This window comes from Danio rerio, chromosome 18 (genome assembly GCF_049306965.1).
Source record: "Danio rerio strain Tuebingen ecotype United States chromosome 18, GRCz12tu, whole genome shotgun sequence".
In the NCBI taxonomy this organism is placed as follows: Eukaryota; Metazoa; Chordata; class Actinopteri; order Cypriniformes; family Danionidae; genus Danio; species Danio rerio.
This window is the reverse complement of record NC_133193.1, coordinates 39,765,491-39,789,069: the sequence shown is the minus strand read 5'-3', so window position 1 is coordinate 39,789,069 and position 23,579 is coordinate 39,765,491. Positions and strand designations below refer to the sequence as shown.

Sequence of the window (23,579 nt, the reverse complement as noted above, 5' to 3'; positions counted from 1 at the left end):
TTATCGACACTCAAATAGCCGTGTGGCTTTGATACGTGTGCTTTCGCTCTATTTCTCTTCCTACATACTCAATACACCCACCCATGTTTTTCCTTAAACACATACACACATTTTTAATATCCTTTTTCGCTCGTGTAGCTTTAAATTGTAATGTCACACCCCCATTGTTTATATGATTATAATACAGCGTTTCTTCTTTCGCCGCTTCCGTGTTCTTCGTTCGTCAGTCAGATTCTCAATACCTGGGAAAAGAAAAGCACCGGGGACGTTGGATTTAAAGGGACAGATAGATCTCAGAGCAAGTCTGTGCTGTTGGTGTGCCTGTTTCCAGTTACTTTCAGAGAGCGACGCAGCACACGGAGCCTTGTTGTCCAAAGAACGGGGGAAAAAGGGGCAAAGATTTGAAGAGAGAGGGTTTCTATCAAGGTTTGGACGTGGCATGAATGGGCGTCAGGCTGAATTAACCCAATGACTCTTTCCCACTCTCACGCACCTGCTGAACGCTCTTACTCATCTTCATCTCCGTCAGCTGGATGTATCGCAACACGTTTGTGTCTGGATGAAAGAGGATGAAACAGATTAAATAGATTAGCCTCAGGAGTTAAACATGTCAATAATATAAATAAAAACAAGAGTTTATAATGCTCTTAACAACATTGAAGAGGTTATATCCAATAATTTAACATATTTATTTGCATTTTGTTGTTTATATAAAAGTAATTTGAATGTCACTTTTAGAAGTGTCGATGGTTACCTATCTGTAAAACATTTTTTTAATAACTGCACTGTAAATATATAGAACCCTAAAGGGCACCTATGATGTAAATCAGGGGTTTTCAAACTGTGGGTCGCGACCCACTAGTGGGTCGCACAGTAAACAAAGGTGGGTCGCGGAACGTCACATAGCTGCAGCTATAGTTATATTGCGGTGAATCAAAACCAGTACAATTGCAGGCAATAACTTAAAAACCTCTTACCCTAAAAATATCTAAAGTGTGTTTCCTACAAAAAGACAAAGCTGGTTATGTTTCACAGCTGTCTTTTTCCTTTTTTTCGCTCGACATTACAAGCACTGCTCCGTTTGAGCTCTCGCAATCTGCGTTTAGCCGGGAGAGCTCGCGCAGAGCGGAGCTCTCAGTAAGGGATTGTTTTTTTTTTTTTTTGTTTTTTTTTGCTCCGTCCTGCGTGTTTAATTTTAAACACTACTAATTTTCTCTTAAATGAGCACAAACAGTGCTCTTCGTACATGAACACCTCTGTTATCAAACAAAACACGAGAGATTCATTTGCTGCTCTTCACTAAATAACTATAGCAACTTTAATCAATATGCAAATACAATCAAAAGTGAAATAGATTTTATAGCTTTATTTAATTTCTGGATAGGCCATTGATTTTAATAGGCTAAACCTTTTATTTTATTGTCAATATTTTCTAATGTTTGCTATATATTCTATCATTTGAAGCTATTTGTTGTCCCATATTTTTTACATACCAACGTTGACAGATTGCTAATCAATAAATAGCTATTGTGCTATCTGTTAGTTTTAACGTCAGCTAATGTTATGGAAGGGCATAGATGTTATGGAAAATAGTAATAGTAATGTAACTACCCCCATCATTCCTTTCTCAAGCAAATCTGTAAATATTAGATCTATTCAACAATAATGTTAATTGCATTGGCATATTTATCTGACCTTTTCCCAGCTTGTAGTAGTCGATCAAAAAGCTATTTAGTTTCTTATGGCTACACTAGCAGTGGAATTTACTGTGATGTGACGTGACTTGATCATAATCCAGGGGCTTGATCAAAGGTTGATCATGTTCTCTTCTGAAAAAAGAAGAGTATCTTTTTCAACAAACAGTTACAGTTACAGCCAGCATCCCACAAAAAAAAAACTTCGAGCCTCATTTTGTGCATATCAAATCGCAAAATCCAAAAAGCCGCACACCATATATTTTGGACTGCTTTGAATGGATAAATTTTTTTTACCCATTTTTCCATGATAAAATATTATGGTGGGTCTTGAGATTGAATTACTTGCCTAGATGGGTCCCGGAATAAAATAGTTTGAGAATCCCTGAAATCATCTTTTGTAAGCTAATCACTGTCATATTGGAGTGATAGAAACACTATAAGTCTCTTTTTTAGGATCCAAATCCCTCCCATTTTTTGGCCCACCACAATGTGATGTAGGAGTGCAGTTTCCCCGCCCACCGAATTGATTGACAGATGCATATTAGCATGTCTCTGTAGTAACTAGGGATGGGAAGATTCATCGATATGTATCGATACGCGGTCATGCGCGTGCACGATGCGAGTGCATCGGTTGAGCAGCAGAGGATGAATGAAATTTTGGAAGCAAATCGAGATGCATCGGTTTTTGCGAGATGCATCGATTTTTCCGAGATACAGCATATATTTTTAATATAGAATGTATTTTTTATTTATTAACAAGTGTTGTCAACCTGTTTTTGGCGCATAATTTAATCGACCTACATAAAGTAAGCCTTAGCAAAGGATTTGCGGTTGTGTACACTTACACTACAACTCAGTGTATCAGGTGTGCAGATGAAGCTAGTGGAGCGCCCTCAGAAAGCGCGAGAAGCAAAACAAACATTTTATTCCTCACTGAGTTTTAAATCTAAAGTATGGCAAGCAACATTATGGATTTAAGGATGGACGACATGACAGGACAGATGCAATTTGCAAAATGTGCCGCGCGTCTGTAAAATACGCGGGCAGTATGACTAATCTGAAATCTCACTTGAAGCGGCGCCACGGTGTTGTTGTGAAAGCATCTTCCAGTGTTTCTGCATCCCCGGCTTTCGCACTGCTTCAACCAGCTCCAAAAGTGGTGAGAAAAGCATTGCAAGTTTTTTTTTCCGTGCGCAACAGTTTTGTGCGCTCTACGCCAATAACGAATGCTATTGCATTGTTCATCTGCAAAGATATTCAGCCTAGTGTCACAGAGAACGAAGGTTTTAAACACCTCCTCCTGTTTATTTTTATTTAATTATAATAATAATAATAATATTAATAATAATAATGATAAAAATAATGGGTGTCACGGTGGCACAGTGGGTAGTTTGACCACCTCACAGCAAGAAGATTGCTGTTTTTTAATATTTTTATTAGCCTGTTGTTTACAGTGACAGTGATGTTTCAAAGCAGCATAACACTGCTAGTTCACAACCTTAAGTTTTGAATAATCAGTGGCAAAATATCTTTGTAAAACTTGTTTTCATAGTTGAAAAGTTATATCACAATTCTTGTTGTGCAATGGTAAACCTTTATGTTGAAAGAGTGCAAATATATATATATATATTTTTAATATATATTGCACTTATACATTCTGTTTATCTTGAAAATACTTAAATATTATGTGCTGTATGTTCTAAAATGGCCCTCTACTGTAAACTGACACTCTGGCTCTGAGAGAAGAGCCAGTTTGTAAAAAAAAGTCTTGGTTTTGCTTGGTTTATAAATAATCAAACTCATTCAATGGCACAGCATCCTCTTTCACATCATCTCATAAACTTGATCTAATTAGTTAGTGCTGAAATATCGCATCGTATCGTGATATGGGTGTGAATCGTATCGTGTTGCATCGCAATATGTCACAAATGTATCGCTAATATATCGGATCGTATTCTTTGTATCGAGATGCGTATCGGATCGGCATTATAGCTTAGATGCCCAACCCTAGTAGTAACGCATAATGTATGATCATATCCACAAGACAGGACATGCGCAAAGTAACTGGGTTTAAAAGATCTGTTCAGCTCTCTGTGATCATCAATCATCAACAGATGTGATCAAGAATAAGTTTAAAATGTTTTTAAAACAGCTACGTAATAGTTTCTTAATTCATCACCATAGCTGCATAGTGTCACTCCCAGTTTGTGGACTTTAATTAGGTTTATTTTGTACATTAACATAACGGATGTCCGTAAAGCAGTGAATATTAACGTGTATCCGGTCAAATTTGCCATACAAAAACAGTCCAAAAAGCATGTGTGTGTACGCGCGCTAACTTTATAACGACATTGTGTGTGACTCATCGTTGCAGAAAGGCTTGAATTAACTCCACAATAAATATAACAAATTACAGTTGGGAAAGTTCTTACTGTAGTAAGGGGGATCTGCTTCAGTTTTGTCTGTCACTGTGCTGTTTGTCTACGTATGGGCTACTGCTCTGACATGCATGTGGGAAAGGTGGGTGGGGAAAACCTTTCGCATTAAAGGCACAGGCAACAAAAACTGCTACAATGTTTAACGGCTCCAATTTCCCAGATTTGTAACTATATAAATAATCTGATGGGTATGCTAAGGTGAAACTTTACAGTTAAATTAAATCTTGAAAAAGGGTTAAAATAGGTGCCGTTTAAGTCACATAATTTGCTTGCTGCAGTTCGCTGAATAACCACCAGTGTCGCTTATAACAACAGTTTCTGAATTGAACATATAGGCTGCATTCACCCCTGACAAAACTTTGCTAAATGTTTTTAAATGGAAATTGTGGAGTGTTGAGCACCTTTGACAGCTGAGAAGGCCACTCTCTATGTGCTTTTTGAAGAATTTTTAAAGCCCAATGAAATCGCTGCAAAATTCACTCAATATTAAAGTCACTGCCCATGCCATCCAAAAAAAGGACAACGCAATCAAGTGAAGAGAAGTGGACACTGATTATCATAATGAAAAGGATGAAAGTGAACATTTCTGGTGGAGGATAATTCAATTACCTCTGAGATTATGTAATGATTTATATGACCGTATTATTTTTATTGAAAGTATTAGACTTATTACTGATCACTGTTGTACAATTGTATAATATTTTAATTGTATAATCAGAACAGTCTTGAAACATTGATGAAAGTGTTACTACATAATACATAAATATCAATATACGTTAGTGTAACATTAATCAGTGTCTAGAGCACAGTAGCAAACAATTTACTTGATCTTGTACCCACTGAGTGAACAGTCTCTTTAATTCCCTGTGGTTTATATGCATGTTGATGCTGATTGAGCTGTCATTTTTGACACATCCATCAAACAAGAAAAAACGGTAACACTTTACAATAAGGTTCATTAGTTAATGCATTTACTAACATGAACTAATCATAAACAACAAATGTATAGCATTTATCCAAGTCCATACTTGTTAACATTAGTTAATGCACCATAAGTTAACATGAACTAACAATGAACTACTGTATTTTCATTAACTAACGTTAACTAACATGAACAAATACAGTAGTAGATGTATTGTTCATTGTTTGTTTATGTTAGTAAATGCATTAATTACCATTAACTAATGAACCTTATTGTAATGTGTGACCGAAAAAACATATCTTAAGCACTGTTCAACACCGTTATACACCCTTTTCCAGGAATGTTCCTTAACCTGGAAACCATGGCAAAAACATAATATCACTGATGCTATGCTATATCTAGTAACATTAGCTTAATAGACTTTATACAACCACGTTTGGGCCTCCAGAGTCAGAATCCAACTGACTGGGTTCTCAAGATTCAACCTCATCCCACTCAGCCAACAACTGTTATATATATTTTATATATATTTTTTCTTCCTTTCATCCAAGTTAGCAAAATAAAGTTAGGCTATTAATAAAGTATTGTTAATAACTTCAGAGGTCCCATTGCATCAACAAGCCACCATTTTAGCCTCCTAAAAACGCGAACACAGAATTACAAAAAAACTCCACATTTTAGTACTGCATAAAATCCTCAAAATTTAGTGAATTTAGTTTAAAAAAAGTTTCAAGATTTAAGAAAAAATAAGCTATATCTTAGCAGTTAAGTTGAAGTGTTTAAACTGATTACAGTGATCCCTCGAATATCACGGGAGTTACATTCTAAATGTGCAAAGTAGTCAAATGTGCAAAGTGCAAAGTAGGCTTTATTTTTTTACAATTATTATAGATGTTTTAAGGCTGTAAAACCCCTCACTACACACTTCATACACTTTTTCAACATTTTCACACCTTTCTCTCTTGTTTAAACACTCTCAAAGTTCAAACTTTCGTAGAAGAAAGTCCAGTAATGTAGAAATAAACCAAAGAGGAAAACCTGTTGTCAGACGCAAACATTATTAAATTAATAAAGGGACTAAACCGAAATGAAAATGAATGTTGGCATCCAGCGTAATTTTTTTCCTGCAGTCACTGATACACAAAACTAAAACAGACCCCATTCTTAAGGGGGTTGCACTGCGGATGTGCCACACACTTGACAGTTGGAAATAACACACACTGGACATGCACATTCGTGTGTTATTTAAAATGAAATTATTCAGATGGCGCAGCAGAAATATGATATGCGGCGCTGGTGCGCATACCCTGATATAAACCTGTTTACAATTCTAAACTGCACGGTACTGTGTGGCGAGCCACATCCAGAGTGTCAACCCCTTTACGATGGTCTTGCTGTGAACAGTTACAACCCTTTTTACATCCTTGTTGGAACTTACACTGCTAGCAATCTGAGATTTATTTAAATTTGGCAAGCTACAGGAGACACATATGAGATTGATTGACAGTGGTCTACAGCCAATCAAGACGCAGAAAACAATGCACTAATCAAGAAGCAGAACACAATGCGCTGTAAAAAAATAAATAAAAAATAAGCATGTCAAATTGCACTAAAAAAATCAGCAAAACTGCGAGGCTGCGAAAGGTGAACCGCGTTATAGCGAGGGACCCCTGTACTATTACATTAATAACAGTAAAATAAAAACTAAAACATATTTAATATTAAGTTTTCAGAAATACTAACAGCAATAAACAATGCCTGTTAAAACGTTTAACCTTAACTAGTCAAGCATCCCCATGTTTTTAGGTCAGTTTTAGATGTTTGTTGCACAATTAAGCTTTTAAAGAGGAACTATTATACAAAAATCACTTTTATAAGGGGTTTAAACACAGTTGTGTGGCAACATTCTGTGAATATAGCCAGCCTATGAAGGTAAAAATCTATTAATTTTTCATTGTTTATGATCAAACTTGATAAAAACAGTCTGTAACACTTTGACTGACCTTCTCCGTTTGTATGTGTCATCAGAGTGAGAATACCTTTCAATTGGTGATCTCTCCCTCGTTAGCTAAGGACGTTAGTCTTGTTTTTGAATCTGCCTCTACGCTGACACAAAGGCATTTGTAGCTCCGCCCTCTTTTAAACAGAAGGCTGGGAGCACAGTCTCATTTGAATTTAAAGCGACAGTCACCAAAATAGCATATTTAGCATCAAGTCTAAAAGGGGCAGATTCAAAGAGTTATAAAACGTTAATTGTGGCATAATTTGAGCTGAAACTTCACATGCACACTCTAAGCACATCAGAGACAGAGATCTTGTAAAAAGTGGCACAATAGGTCCTCTTTAAAACAATTGATTGTATGCTTTATTTGATAAACAAAAAATAGCCATTACATGACAATACTAATTAATATCAGGCAGAATTTTTATATTGGTGAATCTCTAAAATAAACAATTTAAGTAGTAATAAGTCACTACATGGATTCAGTATGAAATTTGGTTGATGATGGAATGATTTGAGACTCATTAGCATATTTGTTACTTAAAAAAGCAAAAACTAAGCCCACCTGTGGGTTCACGGCACTTGGCATCACGTAGGTAACGCAGGGCACACTCATAGTCCCCCAGGTGATAGAAGGCAATCCCAGCTCGATACATGGCCTTAAAGTGATCCTGCTGGTGTCCGAGGACCTTCAAACAATATTCCTTCACCCGCTCATAATTCACCAACTCTGACTGCAGCAAACATGCTGTAAAGAAAGAGAAGCAGAGAATTAGTAGATCGAAAAGGACAGGGCGAAACAATCAAACTATGAAAATGAATAAATCAATGAACAGCTAGGAGGAAAGGCGCAAAAATACTGGTACAACACAGTCGACAAAACCCTGCATGGCCTGGAAGATAAAGAAGAAAAAAAAGGACAGTATGTTTTTTTTCTCACAGTCATCAGTTGTACTGAAGGTCTGAGAGCAGCAGTTTTTAACGCTATTGGTCTCAGATAACCACATTAGCACAAAGTGAAGGTCTAATTGCATCTTTTAGCCACTCTAGGCACAATGACACAGATGAAGTAATTGTTTTATCTGCTGTCTGAAGAGAAAATAAACCAAACGAGACACATACTAATCTAAAGCTGCTGCTTAAACATGTAGGATGCCCCTGCAAATGTGCAGGAGTATCACAAGGATCAAATCAGAAACAGTGTAATACAGCTTTAATGCTTTCTGTTCGATTTGATTATTATTTGATCAAAAAATAATAAAAACTCAAACATTTTTACCATGATTTACAGAAGATAACCAAAAGTTTGTATTTTGAGTAGCATTAAATGAGTTAAATAGCAAAAGATTTTTAAATTTACATTTACCGGCCACTTTATTAGGTACACCTGTCCCACTGCTCATTGACACAAATTTCTAATCAGCTACAAGGCAGCAACTCAATGCATTTAGGCATGTAGACATGGTCAAGTCTACATGCAGTTCAAACCAAGCATCAGAATGGGGAAGAAAAGGGATTTAAGTAACTTTGAACATGGCATGGTTGTTGGTGCCAAACAGACTGCTGGCATCAGAAACTGCTGATGTACTGGGATATTCATGCACAACCTGCTTTAGGGTTTACAGAGAAAAAGAGAAAATATCCAGTGAGCAGCAGTTTTGTGGGCGCAAATGCCTTGTTGAGGCCAGAGGTCAGAGGAGAATAGCCAGACTGGTTTGAGCTGATAAAAAGGCAACAGTAGCTCAAATAACCACTCGTTACAATTGAGGTATGCAGAAGAGCATCTCAACAACATGAAAGCATGGCTCCATCCTGCCTTGTATCAACGGTTCAGGCTGGTAGTGGTGTTGTAATGGTGTGGGGGACATTTTCTTGGCACAATTTAGGCCCATTAGTACCAATTGAGCATTGTGCCTACCTGAATATTGTCGCTGACTTCCATCCCTTTATGACTACAGTCTACCCATCTTCTGATGGTAACTTCCAGCAGGAGAACGCACCATGTCATAAAGCGTGAATCATCTCAGACTGGTTTCTTGACATTGAGTTCACTGAACTCAAATGGCCTCCACAGCCACCAGCTCTCAATCCAATAGAGCACCTTTATGATGTGGTGGAACAGGAGATTCACATCATGGATGTGCAGCTAACAAATCTACAGCAACTGCGTGAAGCTATCATGTCAATATGGTACAAATTGTCTGAGGAATATTTCCAGCACCGTTAAATCTATGCCACGAAAGGATTAAGGCTGTTCTGAAGGCAAAAGGGGATCCAACTTAGTACTAGTAAGGTGTACCTAATAACGTGGCCGGTGAGTGTTTATACTTTGGCAATGTCATTTAAAACACTAAGAGATTTGACCATTTCTTTGCAAGGATTTCATCATTTTCTTTTTTTTTGTACTATTGGATAATGGCAAAACAAAAGGTTACAGATGAAATCATTTTTGAGAGTGCGGATTAAAGCTTTATCTGCTAAAAGTAATTTAATGGAAGTGTGGTCAAAATGACTTTGTGGAGTAATCTTTACAATAGAACATTAAGCGTGATCACTTATTCTTTTTTATATTTTAATAAATACTGTATGTAAGAAAATATAGTACACCCTAGCATAATAGTACACCCTAGCATTTTACTAGCATAAATTAGTACACCCTAGGGCTGTATGATATTGAAAAAATCCGACAAAATTGTTTCTTTTTTATATATATATATATATATATATATTTCCCAAATGATGTTGAACAGAGTAAGTAAATTTTCAGATAATGTCTGATAATATTTTTTCTTCTGGAGAAAGTCTTGTTTGCTTTATTTAGGCTAGAATAAAAGCAGTTTTAATTTTCTTAAAAGCCATTTTAAGGTCAAAATAATTAGTCCCATTAAGCTATATTTTTTCTGAAATAATTACATTTTATGAATACGATTTCATTAGATGAAAAAATGAAAATAAAATTGAAAGAATAATTACAATAGAGCAAAAGAAAAAGTTAAATAAACAGTTTTTTATGGTTTTCTAGACAGTCAAACAGTATTCAGATAGAGACATTTAATATTGTAATATAAAAAAAAAACACTGTATAGTCTTAATGTTATTAATAAATCAGGTAATTTTTTCTTCATTAAAGTTACAAATATTTTACATAATTGTGCCCGGAAGCTTTACACTTTCATGAAATGCCTTTATAACACATGCAAATGATAAAGTTTCACTCTGTTATGGTTATACTTTGCAATGACTCAACAAATCACATTTATTCTCACTTGTTGATTGAATATAATCCCAATTTAACATTGCATATCCTGCAATGTGACTATTGCGGGCACACGCATTGTGATATCGATGCTGAAATGATATATTGTGCAGCCCTTGTACACCATGCTTTAAAAATTTATATAGTTATCCACATATAGACAATAACGTCTGGTGCATTTAAACCAAACCGTTTTATTAAACAGATAAATTCATTAAAATAAGAGTTGTGTCACAGAACATGATTAGGATGAGAACTGTACATTTAAATTGAAACGAGGAACAGCAAAACAACATTTTACATATATTTTCTGTTTCATGATTTTTTCCTCTTTATTAAAATTGAATTTCATATTTTACTCTAACATATAATAATTTGATTGTACTGTTTTTGGACAGTAATCTTAAGTTTAGTTAAATTAGCTCTAGTTTTGGCGTTGGTACTGACTAATATACAGTTACGCCCATAAATATTTGGACGTAGGCACAATTCTAGCATTTTGCCTAATGTTTTTGCTCTCTCTCTCTCTGATGAGCTTGTTTTGTTTTTTCAGCCTGATGGCTTGCTTGACTGATAGTGACAGCTCTTTGGATCTCATCTTGAGAGTTGACAGTAACAGATTACAAATAGCAGGTTTAAAATGAACTCTGGACCTTTTATCTGCGTATAGTAATTGGGATAATGAGGGAATAACACACACCTGGCCATGGATCAGCATAGAAGACAATTGTCCAATTACTTTTGGACCCTTAACAAGTGGGAGGCGCATATGCAAACTGTTGTACATCCTACAGCGTTCACCTAATTTGGATGTAAATACCCCTAAAATAAAGCTGACAGTTTGCGGTTAAATCACATCTTGTTTGTTTCATTTCAGTTCGATTGTCTTTATGTAGAGAGACAAAAATGTTAGAATTGTGTTGATGTCCTAATATTTATGAACCTAACTGTAAATGCATAAATATATTATTGTAAAGCATCATATTGAAAATATGAATTTAACAGTTGTATGATGTTGTAGTTAAAAGCAGATCAGATATTGCTAAAAATAATATGAATCGGATTCATTAAATATAAGAGGTCTATGATTAAAAAAAGCTGCAGCTAATTAGATGCATTGGACCTGAAATAACATCTGCAATGCAAATGAATTACTGCGGTGCCTGTTAGACAGCTGGTGGTCTTGTTAAGCCCTTGTCCAATCAGGGTTATTTATTCCAACAGCAGATGACATTGCTGGACACTGATGGCAGGGGCTGGAAACACAATTTTGTATTTTCAATTCGTGCTCACTGGATGTGGCGTGTGCATGTGGCGAGTGTCTGATATGCTCAGACATTTAGGACACCCTGCTACTGAATTCATTTTTTAAGCTCTAGCAAATGCTCATTTCTGCACAGTTCTCGAATCATGAAATCATCTCTCACATTAATCTTAAGCACCTGCTATGAAAAGACGGCCCATTGTCAAAGTGTGTGAATATCCAATTGAATACAATATTATTAGCCGTCTGTCAAATTTTGTATTATTTTTCACTAATTTCCCAAGCGCTGTTTGACAAAGCAAGGCAATTCCTCATTGTAATTATGATTATATTTTTTGTCTAAGGGAAAAAAAAAATCTTCTTTTAGTTTGGATAAAATGAAGTAAAATTAAACTAAATAAAAAGTCCTGCTAAGGTCAATATTATTAGAGAATAAAAAAAAAAATCAGTGAACAAATTCATGGTTGTTAAATGTCTTGCTTTTTGCAAGCCTAGTTAAATATTTTATTTTCACTTTAAGCTGAATACTAACATCTTGCAAAATAAATAGTAACATGTTCTGTCATTATGGCAAAGACTAAAGGAATTAGTTATTAAAAATATTATGCTTAAAAATGTGTTGATTAGTTTTGTATATATATATATATATATGAGCAATATCACACAAGTAGCAGTGCAATATGGCGGTATATCAGCACTAGTGGAAAGCGTGCGTTGACTCGAGGCCAAAGGCAGAGTGCCTTATTGTCCCACCAGTGAGGATATACAGTCATATCGCACTAGGGTGGGCACAATATCATTAATTCATGTTATAATACTATACCACCTGAAGTATCGTGATGCCAAGCAGTATTGCGATACTGTAATTAATAACTAATTAATGTTATAATAGACCTACTTGAATTGAAAAAAATAATCCCTAATTATTGAAAAAGGTATTTGCACGTCACTTTGCCTAAAATGTATTCATTCTTTTTGTTCGTTTTGAAGATAACTGTACACCAAAACATACAATTAATAAAAAAAAGATACAAATTATACTAAATTGAATTTGTTACAAAAAGAGCATTTTTCCAAATTAGGCTTTGGAAAAAGTGATCAAGAAAGTGGTCAGAAATTGTTTCAATGTTTCCTGTATCTATTGTTTTTTTTTTCAGTCTTGCCAGGTAAGAATCAAGATTGTCGCAGTTGTTGTAGCTACTAAATCATATTGACAGGAGCAGAAATCAACTGATTCAGATTTGAACTAAAGCATCAGAAAATGTGCAAAAGGCTACCATAAAAGTCATGGATTGTACAGTTTGCGACCTTAAAGGGCTCCACAGACTATTCAAATAAAATTGTCTTTTGTATTTTTTGAGTCTTTTCTTCTCTCTTTTGTGTAGTATATTGGAGCCATGGTCTCACGATACGACCATAGTACCGGTAAACCGTGCAACCCTAAATCACGGTGCTATGAATGTGATATTGCATTTACACAAGAGTTCGACTGCATAATCGTGTATATTAAAAAGAAAATCAAACACAGAGAGTCTCAAAATCCTTTTGTATGAGGAACTACTTTATTCCACTGTTTATTTACATCTGCAGCTGACCATTAGAACAGCTCATTTACCAACGTCACTGTAGAGCTAGTGTTTGAATGATTCACTAGCGTAATATCTAAAGTGATGAAAAAACCGATGACTTTGCTCACATTTAAAGGCTGAACGACATGAAATGCCATTAGTCTACAGAGATTTCTCAATATTTCTCGGTTTTAGTCAGATCACTATAATTTACCCCGAAAAAGCCAAACCAAAGCAAACACTAGTAGATTACTATTGTATAAATGGAGCTCTGCAACATAAAAAAGAGATGGACTTAGAGTGTCACCTACCTGTTATAATGTTTTGATCAGATATAGTTTTAAATACGAAAAGAAAACTGTGAGAGACTTATTTTGTGGTTTCTAACACCATCTTGTGGTGGAATGTCAAAAATAGGCATTATCCTTAGAAATAAAATGCATAGATGCAATCTAAACAACTACATTCTTGACTAAAAAATGCCTTAAAAGTACATTATGTTGTACAAACAGCTGCAATATTTGTCCAAATGTAGTGAGTTTTTTGATCAACTGTCACTTTATGTGGAGGGAGTAATACACAAGGGTGAAGAGGCTGTACGAGTGCTGTTATTGCGATTATGCGTGTTGAATTTCAAGGGAGTCGCTCCGGCTTCCCTGTCCTGCTCACCTTGTGTGTGCGAGTGTGAGTGTGTGTGTCTGTGTGTGTGCGCACTAAATCACAAAGTTACGAGTTGCCTTGAGAGTGTGTTGCACTCTCAGCTCACATCATTAAAAAAAAAAGGTCCACATTGTCCCCAGATAGTGTCAACAGACTGGACTGTTTTAGCAACTGGCTGAATGTAAAGGAGGACAACTCAACTCACAGCAATACAACTTTACAATGAGTGCAATTGTTTGAATTCAATACTTTATTATTATTATTATAATTTTCCGATTTCTATGTCTGCAATGCCTGTGTTTTGGCATTTTTTTGCAGTCCACTTAGAATCCAACATGGAAATCATTGTTTTCTTTATAGGTATTGATTGTTCTGAAATTCAAATGGCATTAACATGCCTGTGTTTTAATTTCTGTAATAAATATGGCTGTCAAGCCAGGATCTTGATGGTTTATTGTGGGTATGTTGTTTACATAAAAAAATCTGTGTTACAAGTTAAACAAAAATTTTAATAAACAATTATATTTTGAATTTAAGTAGTTTTTGTCTTGCATTTACATTAATTTTACATTTGAATAGCCAAAATTACAAGTTTCAGTCCAAATATGATTAATCGTGATTAATTTTCAAAAAATAGAAGTTAATTAGTTTATTTTTTCAATCGATTGACAGCACTAATACATATTTGTATATAATATTATATATTATAAATAATATATATTTCTATATAATACTAATATATATATATATATATATATATATATATATATATATATATATATATATATATATATGTGTGTGTGTGTGTGTGTGTATATGCACACACACATTGTTTTTTAAATCTTGTTGTTTTTATACATTTATAAATGCTTTCTACGGTATGTAACTCTAACCAGTAATTGATAGCGTATAGTGAGACCACAGTGAAAATCTGTGACCCTACTGTATCGTATAAATCTTATCAGACTCATTACCTGTTTACTGCATCAGTGCGGCACCAATCTTGGCCCAGTCTGACTGGCAGAGGTCTGACCCTTGCCAAGGTTAATGCCTGTCTGCAGTTGAGAGCCTGCTGACCACCAAACACACTGACAAAATCTGCTGCTCTATACTGACAGCCTCCCTCTGTCCTTTCCTATTACTCTGGTCCACCCATCACTGTCACCTCTCTGAAAGACATGATTCAGGGCTATCGACACAAGAAAGCACTGCAGTGGTGAAGAAAAACATGAGAGACAAAGATACAATTTCAAGACGATTTTTCACCACAGAAATTCGTTTAACACCTTAAGGGTAGCAGTAGACCGACAGGCACAAACAATTGTAAAAACCACAAACTGGCTCAGTGTTTCACATAGTCAAGGTCACACTTTTTTATTTAGCAACTGAAAAGCACACTTTGCTTTTTCGGAAATAGGCTTATTTTACACGTCCCCTAGGGTTAAACAGTTGAGCTTTACCATTCTTGAAACCATCCAGCTGATCACCAGTAATGGCGAGAGCACTTTTAGCTTAGCTTAGCTTAGCATAAATCACTAAATCAGATTATTACCATTAGCATCTCACTCAAAAAAAAAATGTTTTGATAGTTTTCATAGCGTTTTTCTGTACTGTAGTTACAGTAGGGATTAAAAGCGACAGAAAATGAAAAGTTGCTATTTGTTGCTGTGCCATGGCTGCAGCAGCCACAATGATATTGAAATATATTTCAAAAAATAGCACTATATTCTGAAAAAAATGAAAGAGCACTTCATTAATTGTTTATTAATATTAAAGATATTGTAAATATGATGTAAAGTAAGTGGCTAAGATGTTTTAAACAACAGCATCCATCATAATTTTCTCGACAAATAGTACGGGAACATCTGAGAATTATAAAGAGAACAAAATGTACTTCACGAACTATCGGCCATCAAAGACAACCATGTACTGTATTCCACAACAGCATTATCAGAGCTCCGTTTGTGGGTATGCTGGGAGAAGGATGACATAAGCACCAGAAAACAGAGATCACAGATAAAATGAAGGCTGTGTGTGTGTGTGTGTGTGTGTGTGTGTGTGTGTGTGTGTGTGTGTGTGTGTGTGTGTGTGTGTGTGTGTGTGTGTGTGTGTGTGTGTGTGTGTGTGTGTGTTTATTTGCGCGCGCTGCTATAGAGACAAGCTAAAGCAAACATCTGCTGACTGGCTGGAACTGCTGTTTAGGCAGACACGTATATAATCAGTGGAAAGGAAAAATATGTTTTTTTTTCAAGCTAATGAAGGTTTTAAAGCGCTGTGGTGGGATAAACGATGATTAGAAGACAAATGAAAAGCCATGAGTGGAAACATCTAATCTAAATGAGTTCATTATGACTGAAATTTTATTCCGACTAGTGTTCGTCAAGACTTTCTCTCCCACTCGCTCAACGTTTTTCATTTGCTATAATTTCCCTCTGGTTTTTCCTCTCTCAGGTTCTCCCTAATAAATTACTCTCAAGATAACACTGTCTACGGTTTCAAGACACAAAACATCCCTCATAAATAGAAGAAAGGAGAGAGAGAGAGCTACAAAGGAACATTCAGTACAATTGCCGTTAGGTTGTATTGACTTTCCCTCCAAGACAATTTAGCAATTTCTTGACAGATTAAAGGTGTCATTTCATGCATCTTAACCCTGATCTCTGAATTTAACAGGACCGGCTTGTCTCATTTAGTTTGGGAATGATAGAGGGAGAAACGGCCTTTCCGTACAGCGCCATCGTGCCCATCGAACATCCTGTCCATCTTCATTCTGGGCAACTGGAACCCTGGCGAGCTCTCAGTGTATTCAGTTTCAGGCAATAATGCTCTAATGGCTTCTAACTCTTGTGATATCCTGATCTTTCTCTCTTTCCATAACACACACACTTGTACACAAACACACACACAAACCCTGTAGACTGATTCATCACACAAATGGATCAGGCGTGGCATTGCACTTAAGTGTCTGCTGAGTGGCTCTATGTGTGTAATAATGATGGCATCACGTATTAATGGAGCCGATGCACTTTATGCTACATCATAGTTATATGAGAAGATCACTTGTTACAGCACAGCCAGAGCTGGTCATCCGAGCGGGTCAGAGAGTAACAGGGTCTGTTTCGAGATGATACAAATTTACTGAGTTGGGGGTTATGGAGTTGGATTAGTCTCAATAATAATTCACGCAATAAAATGGACACGTGTAGCCAAAGTTTCATGCATGAACCCAAATTTACATGCACTATATACACTCACCGGCCACTTTATTAGGTACACCTTACTAGTACTGTGTTGAACCCCCTTTTGCCTTCAAAACTGCCTTAATCCTTCGTGGCATAGATTCAGCAAGGTAATGGAACTATTCCTCAGAGATGTTGGTCCATATTGACATGACAGCGTCACGCAGTTTCTGCAGATTTGTCGGCTGCACATCCATAATGCGAATTTCCCATTCCCCCACATCCCAAATGAGCTCTATTGGATTCAGTTCTGGTGGCTGTGGAAGCCATTTGAGTACAGTGAAATCACTGTCATGTTCAAGAAACCCGTCTGGTACACTGTGGTCTTAAAGGGACATGGTCAGCAAAAATACTCAGGTTATTTTATATATATATATATATATATATATATATATATATATATATATATATATATATATATATATATATATGTTAAGGATGTAACGATACGTGTATTCGTTTTGAACTTCAGACTATTTTGACTAATATCTAATAAGATACAAGAGAATAAGAGAATAAGTACAAAATATCTTTTCAGTGCAACAATGCTCAACAAGGCCTCCCAAATGACCTGACAGGAAACATGCTGACTTCCCCGCCCACCTCCAAACACTACTACAGTCAGGCAAATGCTGCACTAGCTTGCGAAATGGCTAGTAACATTACTGTAATCCTCCTATAACCAACAGCTGGTCTGGCGTTCGGAGCACTTTGGTTTCGGTGCACTTATAGCTGTGGATATGAGACAGGCCTCAAAATTGCGACCATTTTGGTTGCATATGCACCCGAAACTTTATCTATGCAACGTCAAAATATATTTGGGAAGTGCATAAAATTGATGTAGTGCTACCAGTTTTCAAAGCAAAATGTTCACCACGTGCATGGAATTAGGAGACATTCACCCGCATTAAGCATCTTTGCACCTAAAAACGCCAAACACAGCGCTCAGGAATGGTTTAAAACAGTTGACATGTCAACTTGCAGTAAACATAGCCTGCAATGCTTGCCCCGCCTTCAAGCTCTTCTTGTTGGCCCACTGCGCTAGAACAGAACGCGAATGGATTGGTTAATATCAGCTGTTAATAACTCAGTTCCAATAACAGGGAGCTACAGCCGCGAAAATGTAAAGGTCTGGATACGAGAGAATGAAAATAAAACAGATTTAGTTTTAGAAACCAGCTTAAGTTACAAATAATGACAAATAGTAATTATGTAATGAATGTCAATCCAGCATTTACACTTTTTGAAGAGTGGATAAAAGACTTCCAGTGTTTAAAGTATGAAAATGACTGAAACCATTCACCGTAAAGCCGGTGGGACGGAGTTTTTAGGTAACAGTGTTTGCCACTGAATCTACACATTTTTAGCACGAGATGTTCTAACGTCATTTAATCCTTCATTTAATCATCACGATGCTGTCAATCGTGCGACTGATACCAAGTTCACCATCGCTAAAGAGCATACTTTCACTAAGATGAAACTAATATTGCAGCTCATGAAAAGACTGTTACTGCTATTAAGATGATGTATACAAATAAAAAGTTATATGTCAATTTCATCTGTGCCATATATATATATATGGTATCTAGAGTGATGTCAACATACCACCAAGAAGTGTGAACCATATCTAACAGGAGTATCTGTGGATGCTCTGAGTTTTAATTTTTTTTTATTTTATGATTATTGATTATGATTATGATTATTTTATTTTAATGATTCACATGAACTTTGAGTGAACTTTAAATGGTCAAATAGGTGTCAGTCAGTTAGATTGTGCCATACAAATACCCGCGATGAGATAACAATTGCAATTAGACATCACTGGAAAAATAGAGTGGCTGTTGTCATCTAAGATGCTTTGGCGCTGACATGTTTTGTGAATGAATCATGAAACGCACTGAAACCGTGGAGGTGCGGCAAACTTCATGTGTAAACATCATCCCAGATGAGCGCTGTGAAGATACATGCAGTGAGTGGAGACCTCTAATAACCAAGATGATCAAGTAACCGTGAAAAAGGCCAGACTTGAACAAGATTTTGAGCAGCTTGCACATCATGGATGTAAATTATGCATCTGATCAGCACAGTCACTCCCATTAGTCAAAATTAGTCATTGGTAATGTTGAATTGTTTTTTCAATGTTTTATGAGCAGTCAAACTACATGTGTTGGAAGCTGTGTGAAAGAGAGGTTCAGGTGCTAACCTCGATTGTGGCCAAAAAAACTTTAAACTACAGCTGCCCAACACACTGCAGAATTAAATGAGTACCTTAACTCTTCGGAAGCTCCACAGGGTCAGTATATATGGCATAGGTGTAGAGACAGCTGTGTGTGTGTGAGAGAGAGAAAAAGATGTGCAATAGGTGGGAGAGATTAGAAAAATGTTCTCCTTTATATTAAGATTCCCCTTATACATCTTCACGTGAGTAGAAAACAACTAAATAAAACCTAACAGCTTCTTTTTTTTTCAGAAAAGCTGTTAGAAAGGAAGAAAAAATAGCAAAGTAGGACAAGAACAGATTGTGGCTTGTGAAGTGCAGAGAATAGCAAGGTAAGGCCAAGCAGAGGGAGTGAGAACTGGAGGGCAATCGATTACAAACGCCCTGCTCCCGGAACATCCATCTCCAGCAGACTGGATCACTCCCTCTCTCTTTCTGCACCCCTTATTATCTTTTCTTCTCTCTATTTTTTTTCTGTCCCTCTAGCTTTGTCACTGTTCTGACAGCAGCAGGTAGGTGAGTGGAGCTAGTTTAAAGGGGTGTTGGTTAGTGGTGATTATCCTGCACTCACTCTGATGGTAATTAGTTCTCTTGATGGTTAATGGTTGATGCAGCGAACTATCAGTCTGAATGACACCTTCCCTCCCACCATGTCTTTACTCTCCTTTAAACCCACTATGTCTTGATTCTACCTTCCACTTGCTGTATGCCACAGATTAGTGCCTACTTTCAAGTAGTACATAACAACACTATGTGAAATAAGCAGCTTTTCCTCTGCACGGTGCAGCACAGCTTGGTTTGGTACATCTTACTTTATGGGGATTTTCCACTGTGCTCCATACCTAGTACCTGTTTTATTTTTCTTAGCACCACCTAAGCTGAGGTTCCAAGTAACAATTACCAAAACATGACGTATAAACTGTGCTTCATTACTCAAATATTTGCAAACAATATGGATAACTAGATTATCACACATTTCGTCACCTTAGAATTATAAGTTTCTATCTGACATCTTTGTCTATCTGACATTTTGTCAAATTGAATTACTGACATACTCTTACTAAATGACAACTTATTTACATTATGGGATGTTTTTTTATGAGTTGTTTACATTAAGACTTTTTATTTAAAAAAAAATAAAACAAATGTTACACACACATTGTTTGCTATGGAATGCTAACACTTGGAAGCTCAATATCTCAGAATCATTCAGAACGCAGGCAGAACCTTATAATTCCAAGGTGACGATATTTACACAAACGAATCTCTCCATGGTAAGTGATAATGTTATTATAGTGCTAACACTGCTTTGTTTACCATTTTTATGTGCATATTGCATGTTCTGGTTTCTCTTTGTGGAATGAGAAAACAAATTACTGCCCCCTGCAAGTGCAAAAAGATACATCCTCTTACACAGGTGCATAAGGGCTGGTTATAGACCAAGCTGACATCAAACAACTAGAGATGAAACCCAACTGTGTTGTCGCCTTGTCTTGGCTAGCATCTGGTTCTGTCTGGACCAGAAATGCTGCCTGTAAACACACGAAACAGATGACTGAAACGAACTCGAGCACGTGCTCTGCGGCAACGTGGTAGAATATGTCTTTCCATACTGCAGGGGGAAGTATATCTGTTTTTTTGTTTACAACGGGAGATTAAGACTTCCAATGCGTGTGAGTAAAGCATAAGCAAAGCAGCATTCGGTACCATTATCACAGTAATTAGCATCCTTTTACACAATGATACTGGTTATTATCTGGAAAATTTCTGAAATGGCTTTACCGGTAAATTCTAAAAAGCGCTGTTCACGCAGGCAAGGGCGTTCCGGAATTTTTCTGGAAAAGATCATTCACAAATCCATTCCAAAATACTGGTAAATTCTGATAACATTAACCAGAAAATGAGCTCTAAATTTGCTCTGAATTTGTAAACATAGAAGGTGTTTGGCTTTTGTTGATGGTTTCACTTTTATTTAAATCTTTAGCATTCATGCAGGTGCTCTGTCCTAGAGACATCCAAAGGCAGAAGTGTGAACCGCAGCTAAATGTTTACACATACGGCAACATTATAAATTCTGTGGATGGATGACTATTGTAAACAACTTCGATAAAAACATTTGGAGGAACACTTTCGCACGTCGAGATGTACATAATATGTGTGTGTGCTGGTGCTCAACGGAGCACTCCTTCATGTGCACAAGCAACTCAAGCAACTGAAGCAAAGCTTGAAAGTAAGCAAACAGTGGTTTATTCAACCCAGGCTCATTCTGAAAACATAATCTAGCGGACGTTTCTGGAGACCGCGAAATACGTTCCGGGAGGTACGTATGGCTGCATTTCATTTTTTTAAGCGAACGCTACGGGGCGGTGTGACGCCGTTCCCTTTCGTGCTTGCCGGCTGACCGCTTACCTCTGTGTGGAGGGCTTTCCCGCTGCAGTCAGTTTGTCCGGTCAGCTCATCGTGTGCGTCGGCGGACTTCAGATGCAGGGAGGAGGAGTTGACAAAGGCGTCCGGGTTCGAGTCCGGGGAAGAGCGGTTCCAGAAACCAGGTAAGACAAAAACAGAATCCAAAAAATAAAGCAAACGAGTTCATAACAGGGTGAGAACGCGGTGAAATCCGAAAAAAAGACGAGGGTTTTTCTTTTTCTAGACGGCTTTTCTAAATTGTTGCTCGGGTTTAGGGAAGTGAGCGGGCGGGTCAATCGGTAAAACTGGTTGGGTTCAGGGAAGGAGGAGGGTGGGTCAGCCGATTGGCTGGTCGCGCAGTCAATCATTCGGTCAGTCAGACAGCGGCTTCTGGTGGGTTGACGCGAGAACAGCGCGGGCACAAACGGCACTTGCGAGAGACGCTCGAGATACGGAAAAGCACGCACAGCGGCCTCTCGCGGATTCGCGAAAATAAAAGCTGCACAAATACGTACCTCCCGGGACGTATTTCGCGGTCTCCAGAAACGTCCGCTGGACTACGTTTTCAGAATGAGCCTGGGTTGGGTTTATTACAAGCATTTTATTGATAATTTTTACACAACATCTACATTATTACTAACATCTAGCGGCTAAATGTGTCTGAAAAAAATATTCAAAGGCTTTTATTTTCATAAACAGCGCAGATGTGAACACGTCTAAATGTTCTGATTGGCTGGGGTAGACATCTCACATCAGCGCGTTCTGAACGTGAACATGATCTTACCAGCAATTTTTCTTCTGCGTTCACACAACGCAGCATTTTGGCAAATTACCGGTAATGTTACAACTTCTCTTTCCGGAAAATTGCTGGAACTAATTTACTGGTGTTTTCAAAAAAGGGCCTGTTTACACATGATCCCTAAACAAAAAATTCCTGGTAATTTTCTGAAAAGGTCTGTATGTGTGAAAGGGGCTAATGTCACTCACCACACAATGATTTGCTCCTGCAAATATGTCAGATAATAGTAATAATCCATTTCGTTTGCAGACCAGAAATGAGATTTGAGAAATGTAGCACAATTACAGCTGGCCTCTTTGTATTCCCCTTTTGGCTCATTTTGAACCCCCTTCCCTTCACACCCGGTTTCAATGGCTAAGGGAAAGGATAAGGGCTTCAAAATTTACCCCTAAGAAATGGGACAGCACTACAACACCTGCACACGTCATCATATGTCATCGCCATCTCGTGCTTCATATGAGATCAAGGATGGAGACTGCTGTAGTTATTTCAGTTGCATTATTATTTGGTATTTCTCTTCAGGAAATCAGTCAAGGCAACAATATCATGTTATCATGACGATATAATGTGCCAATAAGATCATAACTGTACTGTGCATTTACACCCTGGCCATATTCATCTAAACACACAAAAACAACATTAACATTATATCAGACACTGGAAAAAAGCTCATTCTCAGCCACTAGACTTTTCTGACAGGGTATTCGAGTGTCATCGAGTGACAGAATGTTGTGGGACTGCTATACAGGAGTTACAGTCATTATTATGTATTATATATAGTGAAATTTAGCAGTTTTTATTTGAGAGTTTTTTTAAAGCATGACGGTAAAACATGAAGGCAGTTATTAGTGTATTAAAACATATGCTTGTTTGTTGTAAAGAATCATAATCGTAATAATGGCAAAAAAAAATATTTTAATTTGTGCATCTCCTGACTTCCGTGTGCAGCCATGCTGTTGTTGTAGATGGTGTAGTCTGGGACATTTTCGTACCCATTGGTTTAGAGTGTGGTCCTGAAAAATCTGTTTCAATGGCTATCTAGCCCTTCCCCTTAGCCATACACCTTCAAGCTAAAGAGAACTGGGACAGCCCTACCTCTCGTTTTGCGCG

General features: G+C 37.0%; 1 protein-coding gene and 1 long non-coding RNA gene across 2 annotated transcripts in view; one reads left to right on the top strand and one right to left on the bottom strand.

Moving 5' to 3' along the window:
- Positions 1 to 23,579, bottom strand: part of ttc9b (tetratricopeptide repeat domain 9B) — a 59,229-nt gene continuing 35,650 nt past the window's right edge. Inside the window, exons 2-3 of the mRNA NM_001044905.2 lie at positions 7,625 to 7,807; positions 1 to 555 (exon numbers count right to left, since the gene is read on the bottom strand). Of these exons, the coding sequence (NP_001038370.1) occupies positions 461 to 555; positions 7,625 to 7,807 (278 nt within the window). The 3' untranslated portion in view covers positions 1 to 460. The remainder of the gene's footprint in view (positions 556 to 7,624; positions 7,808 to 23,579) is intronic.
- LOC141378755 (uncharacterized) lies at positions 554 to 5,068 on the top strand. Its single transcript, XR_012394067.1, has 3 exons — positions 554 to 2,251; positions 3,709 to 4,914; positions 4,987 to 5,068. It is a non-coding gene; the product is annotated as an uncharacterized lncRNA (long non-coding RNA).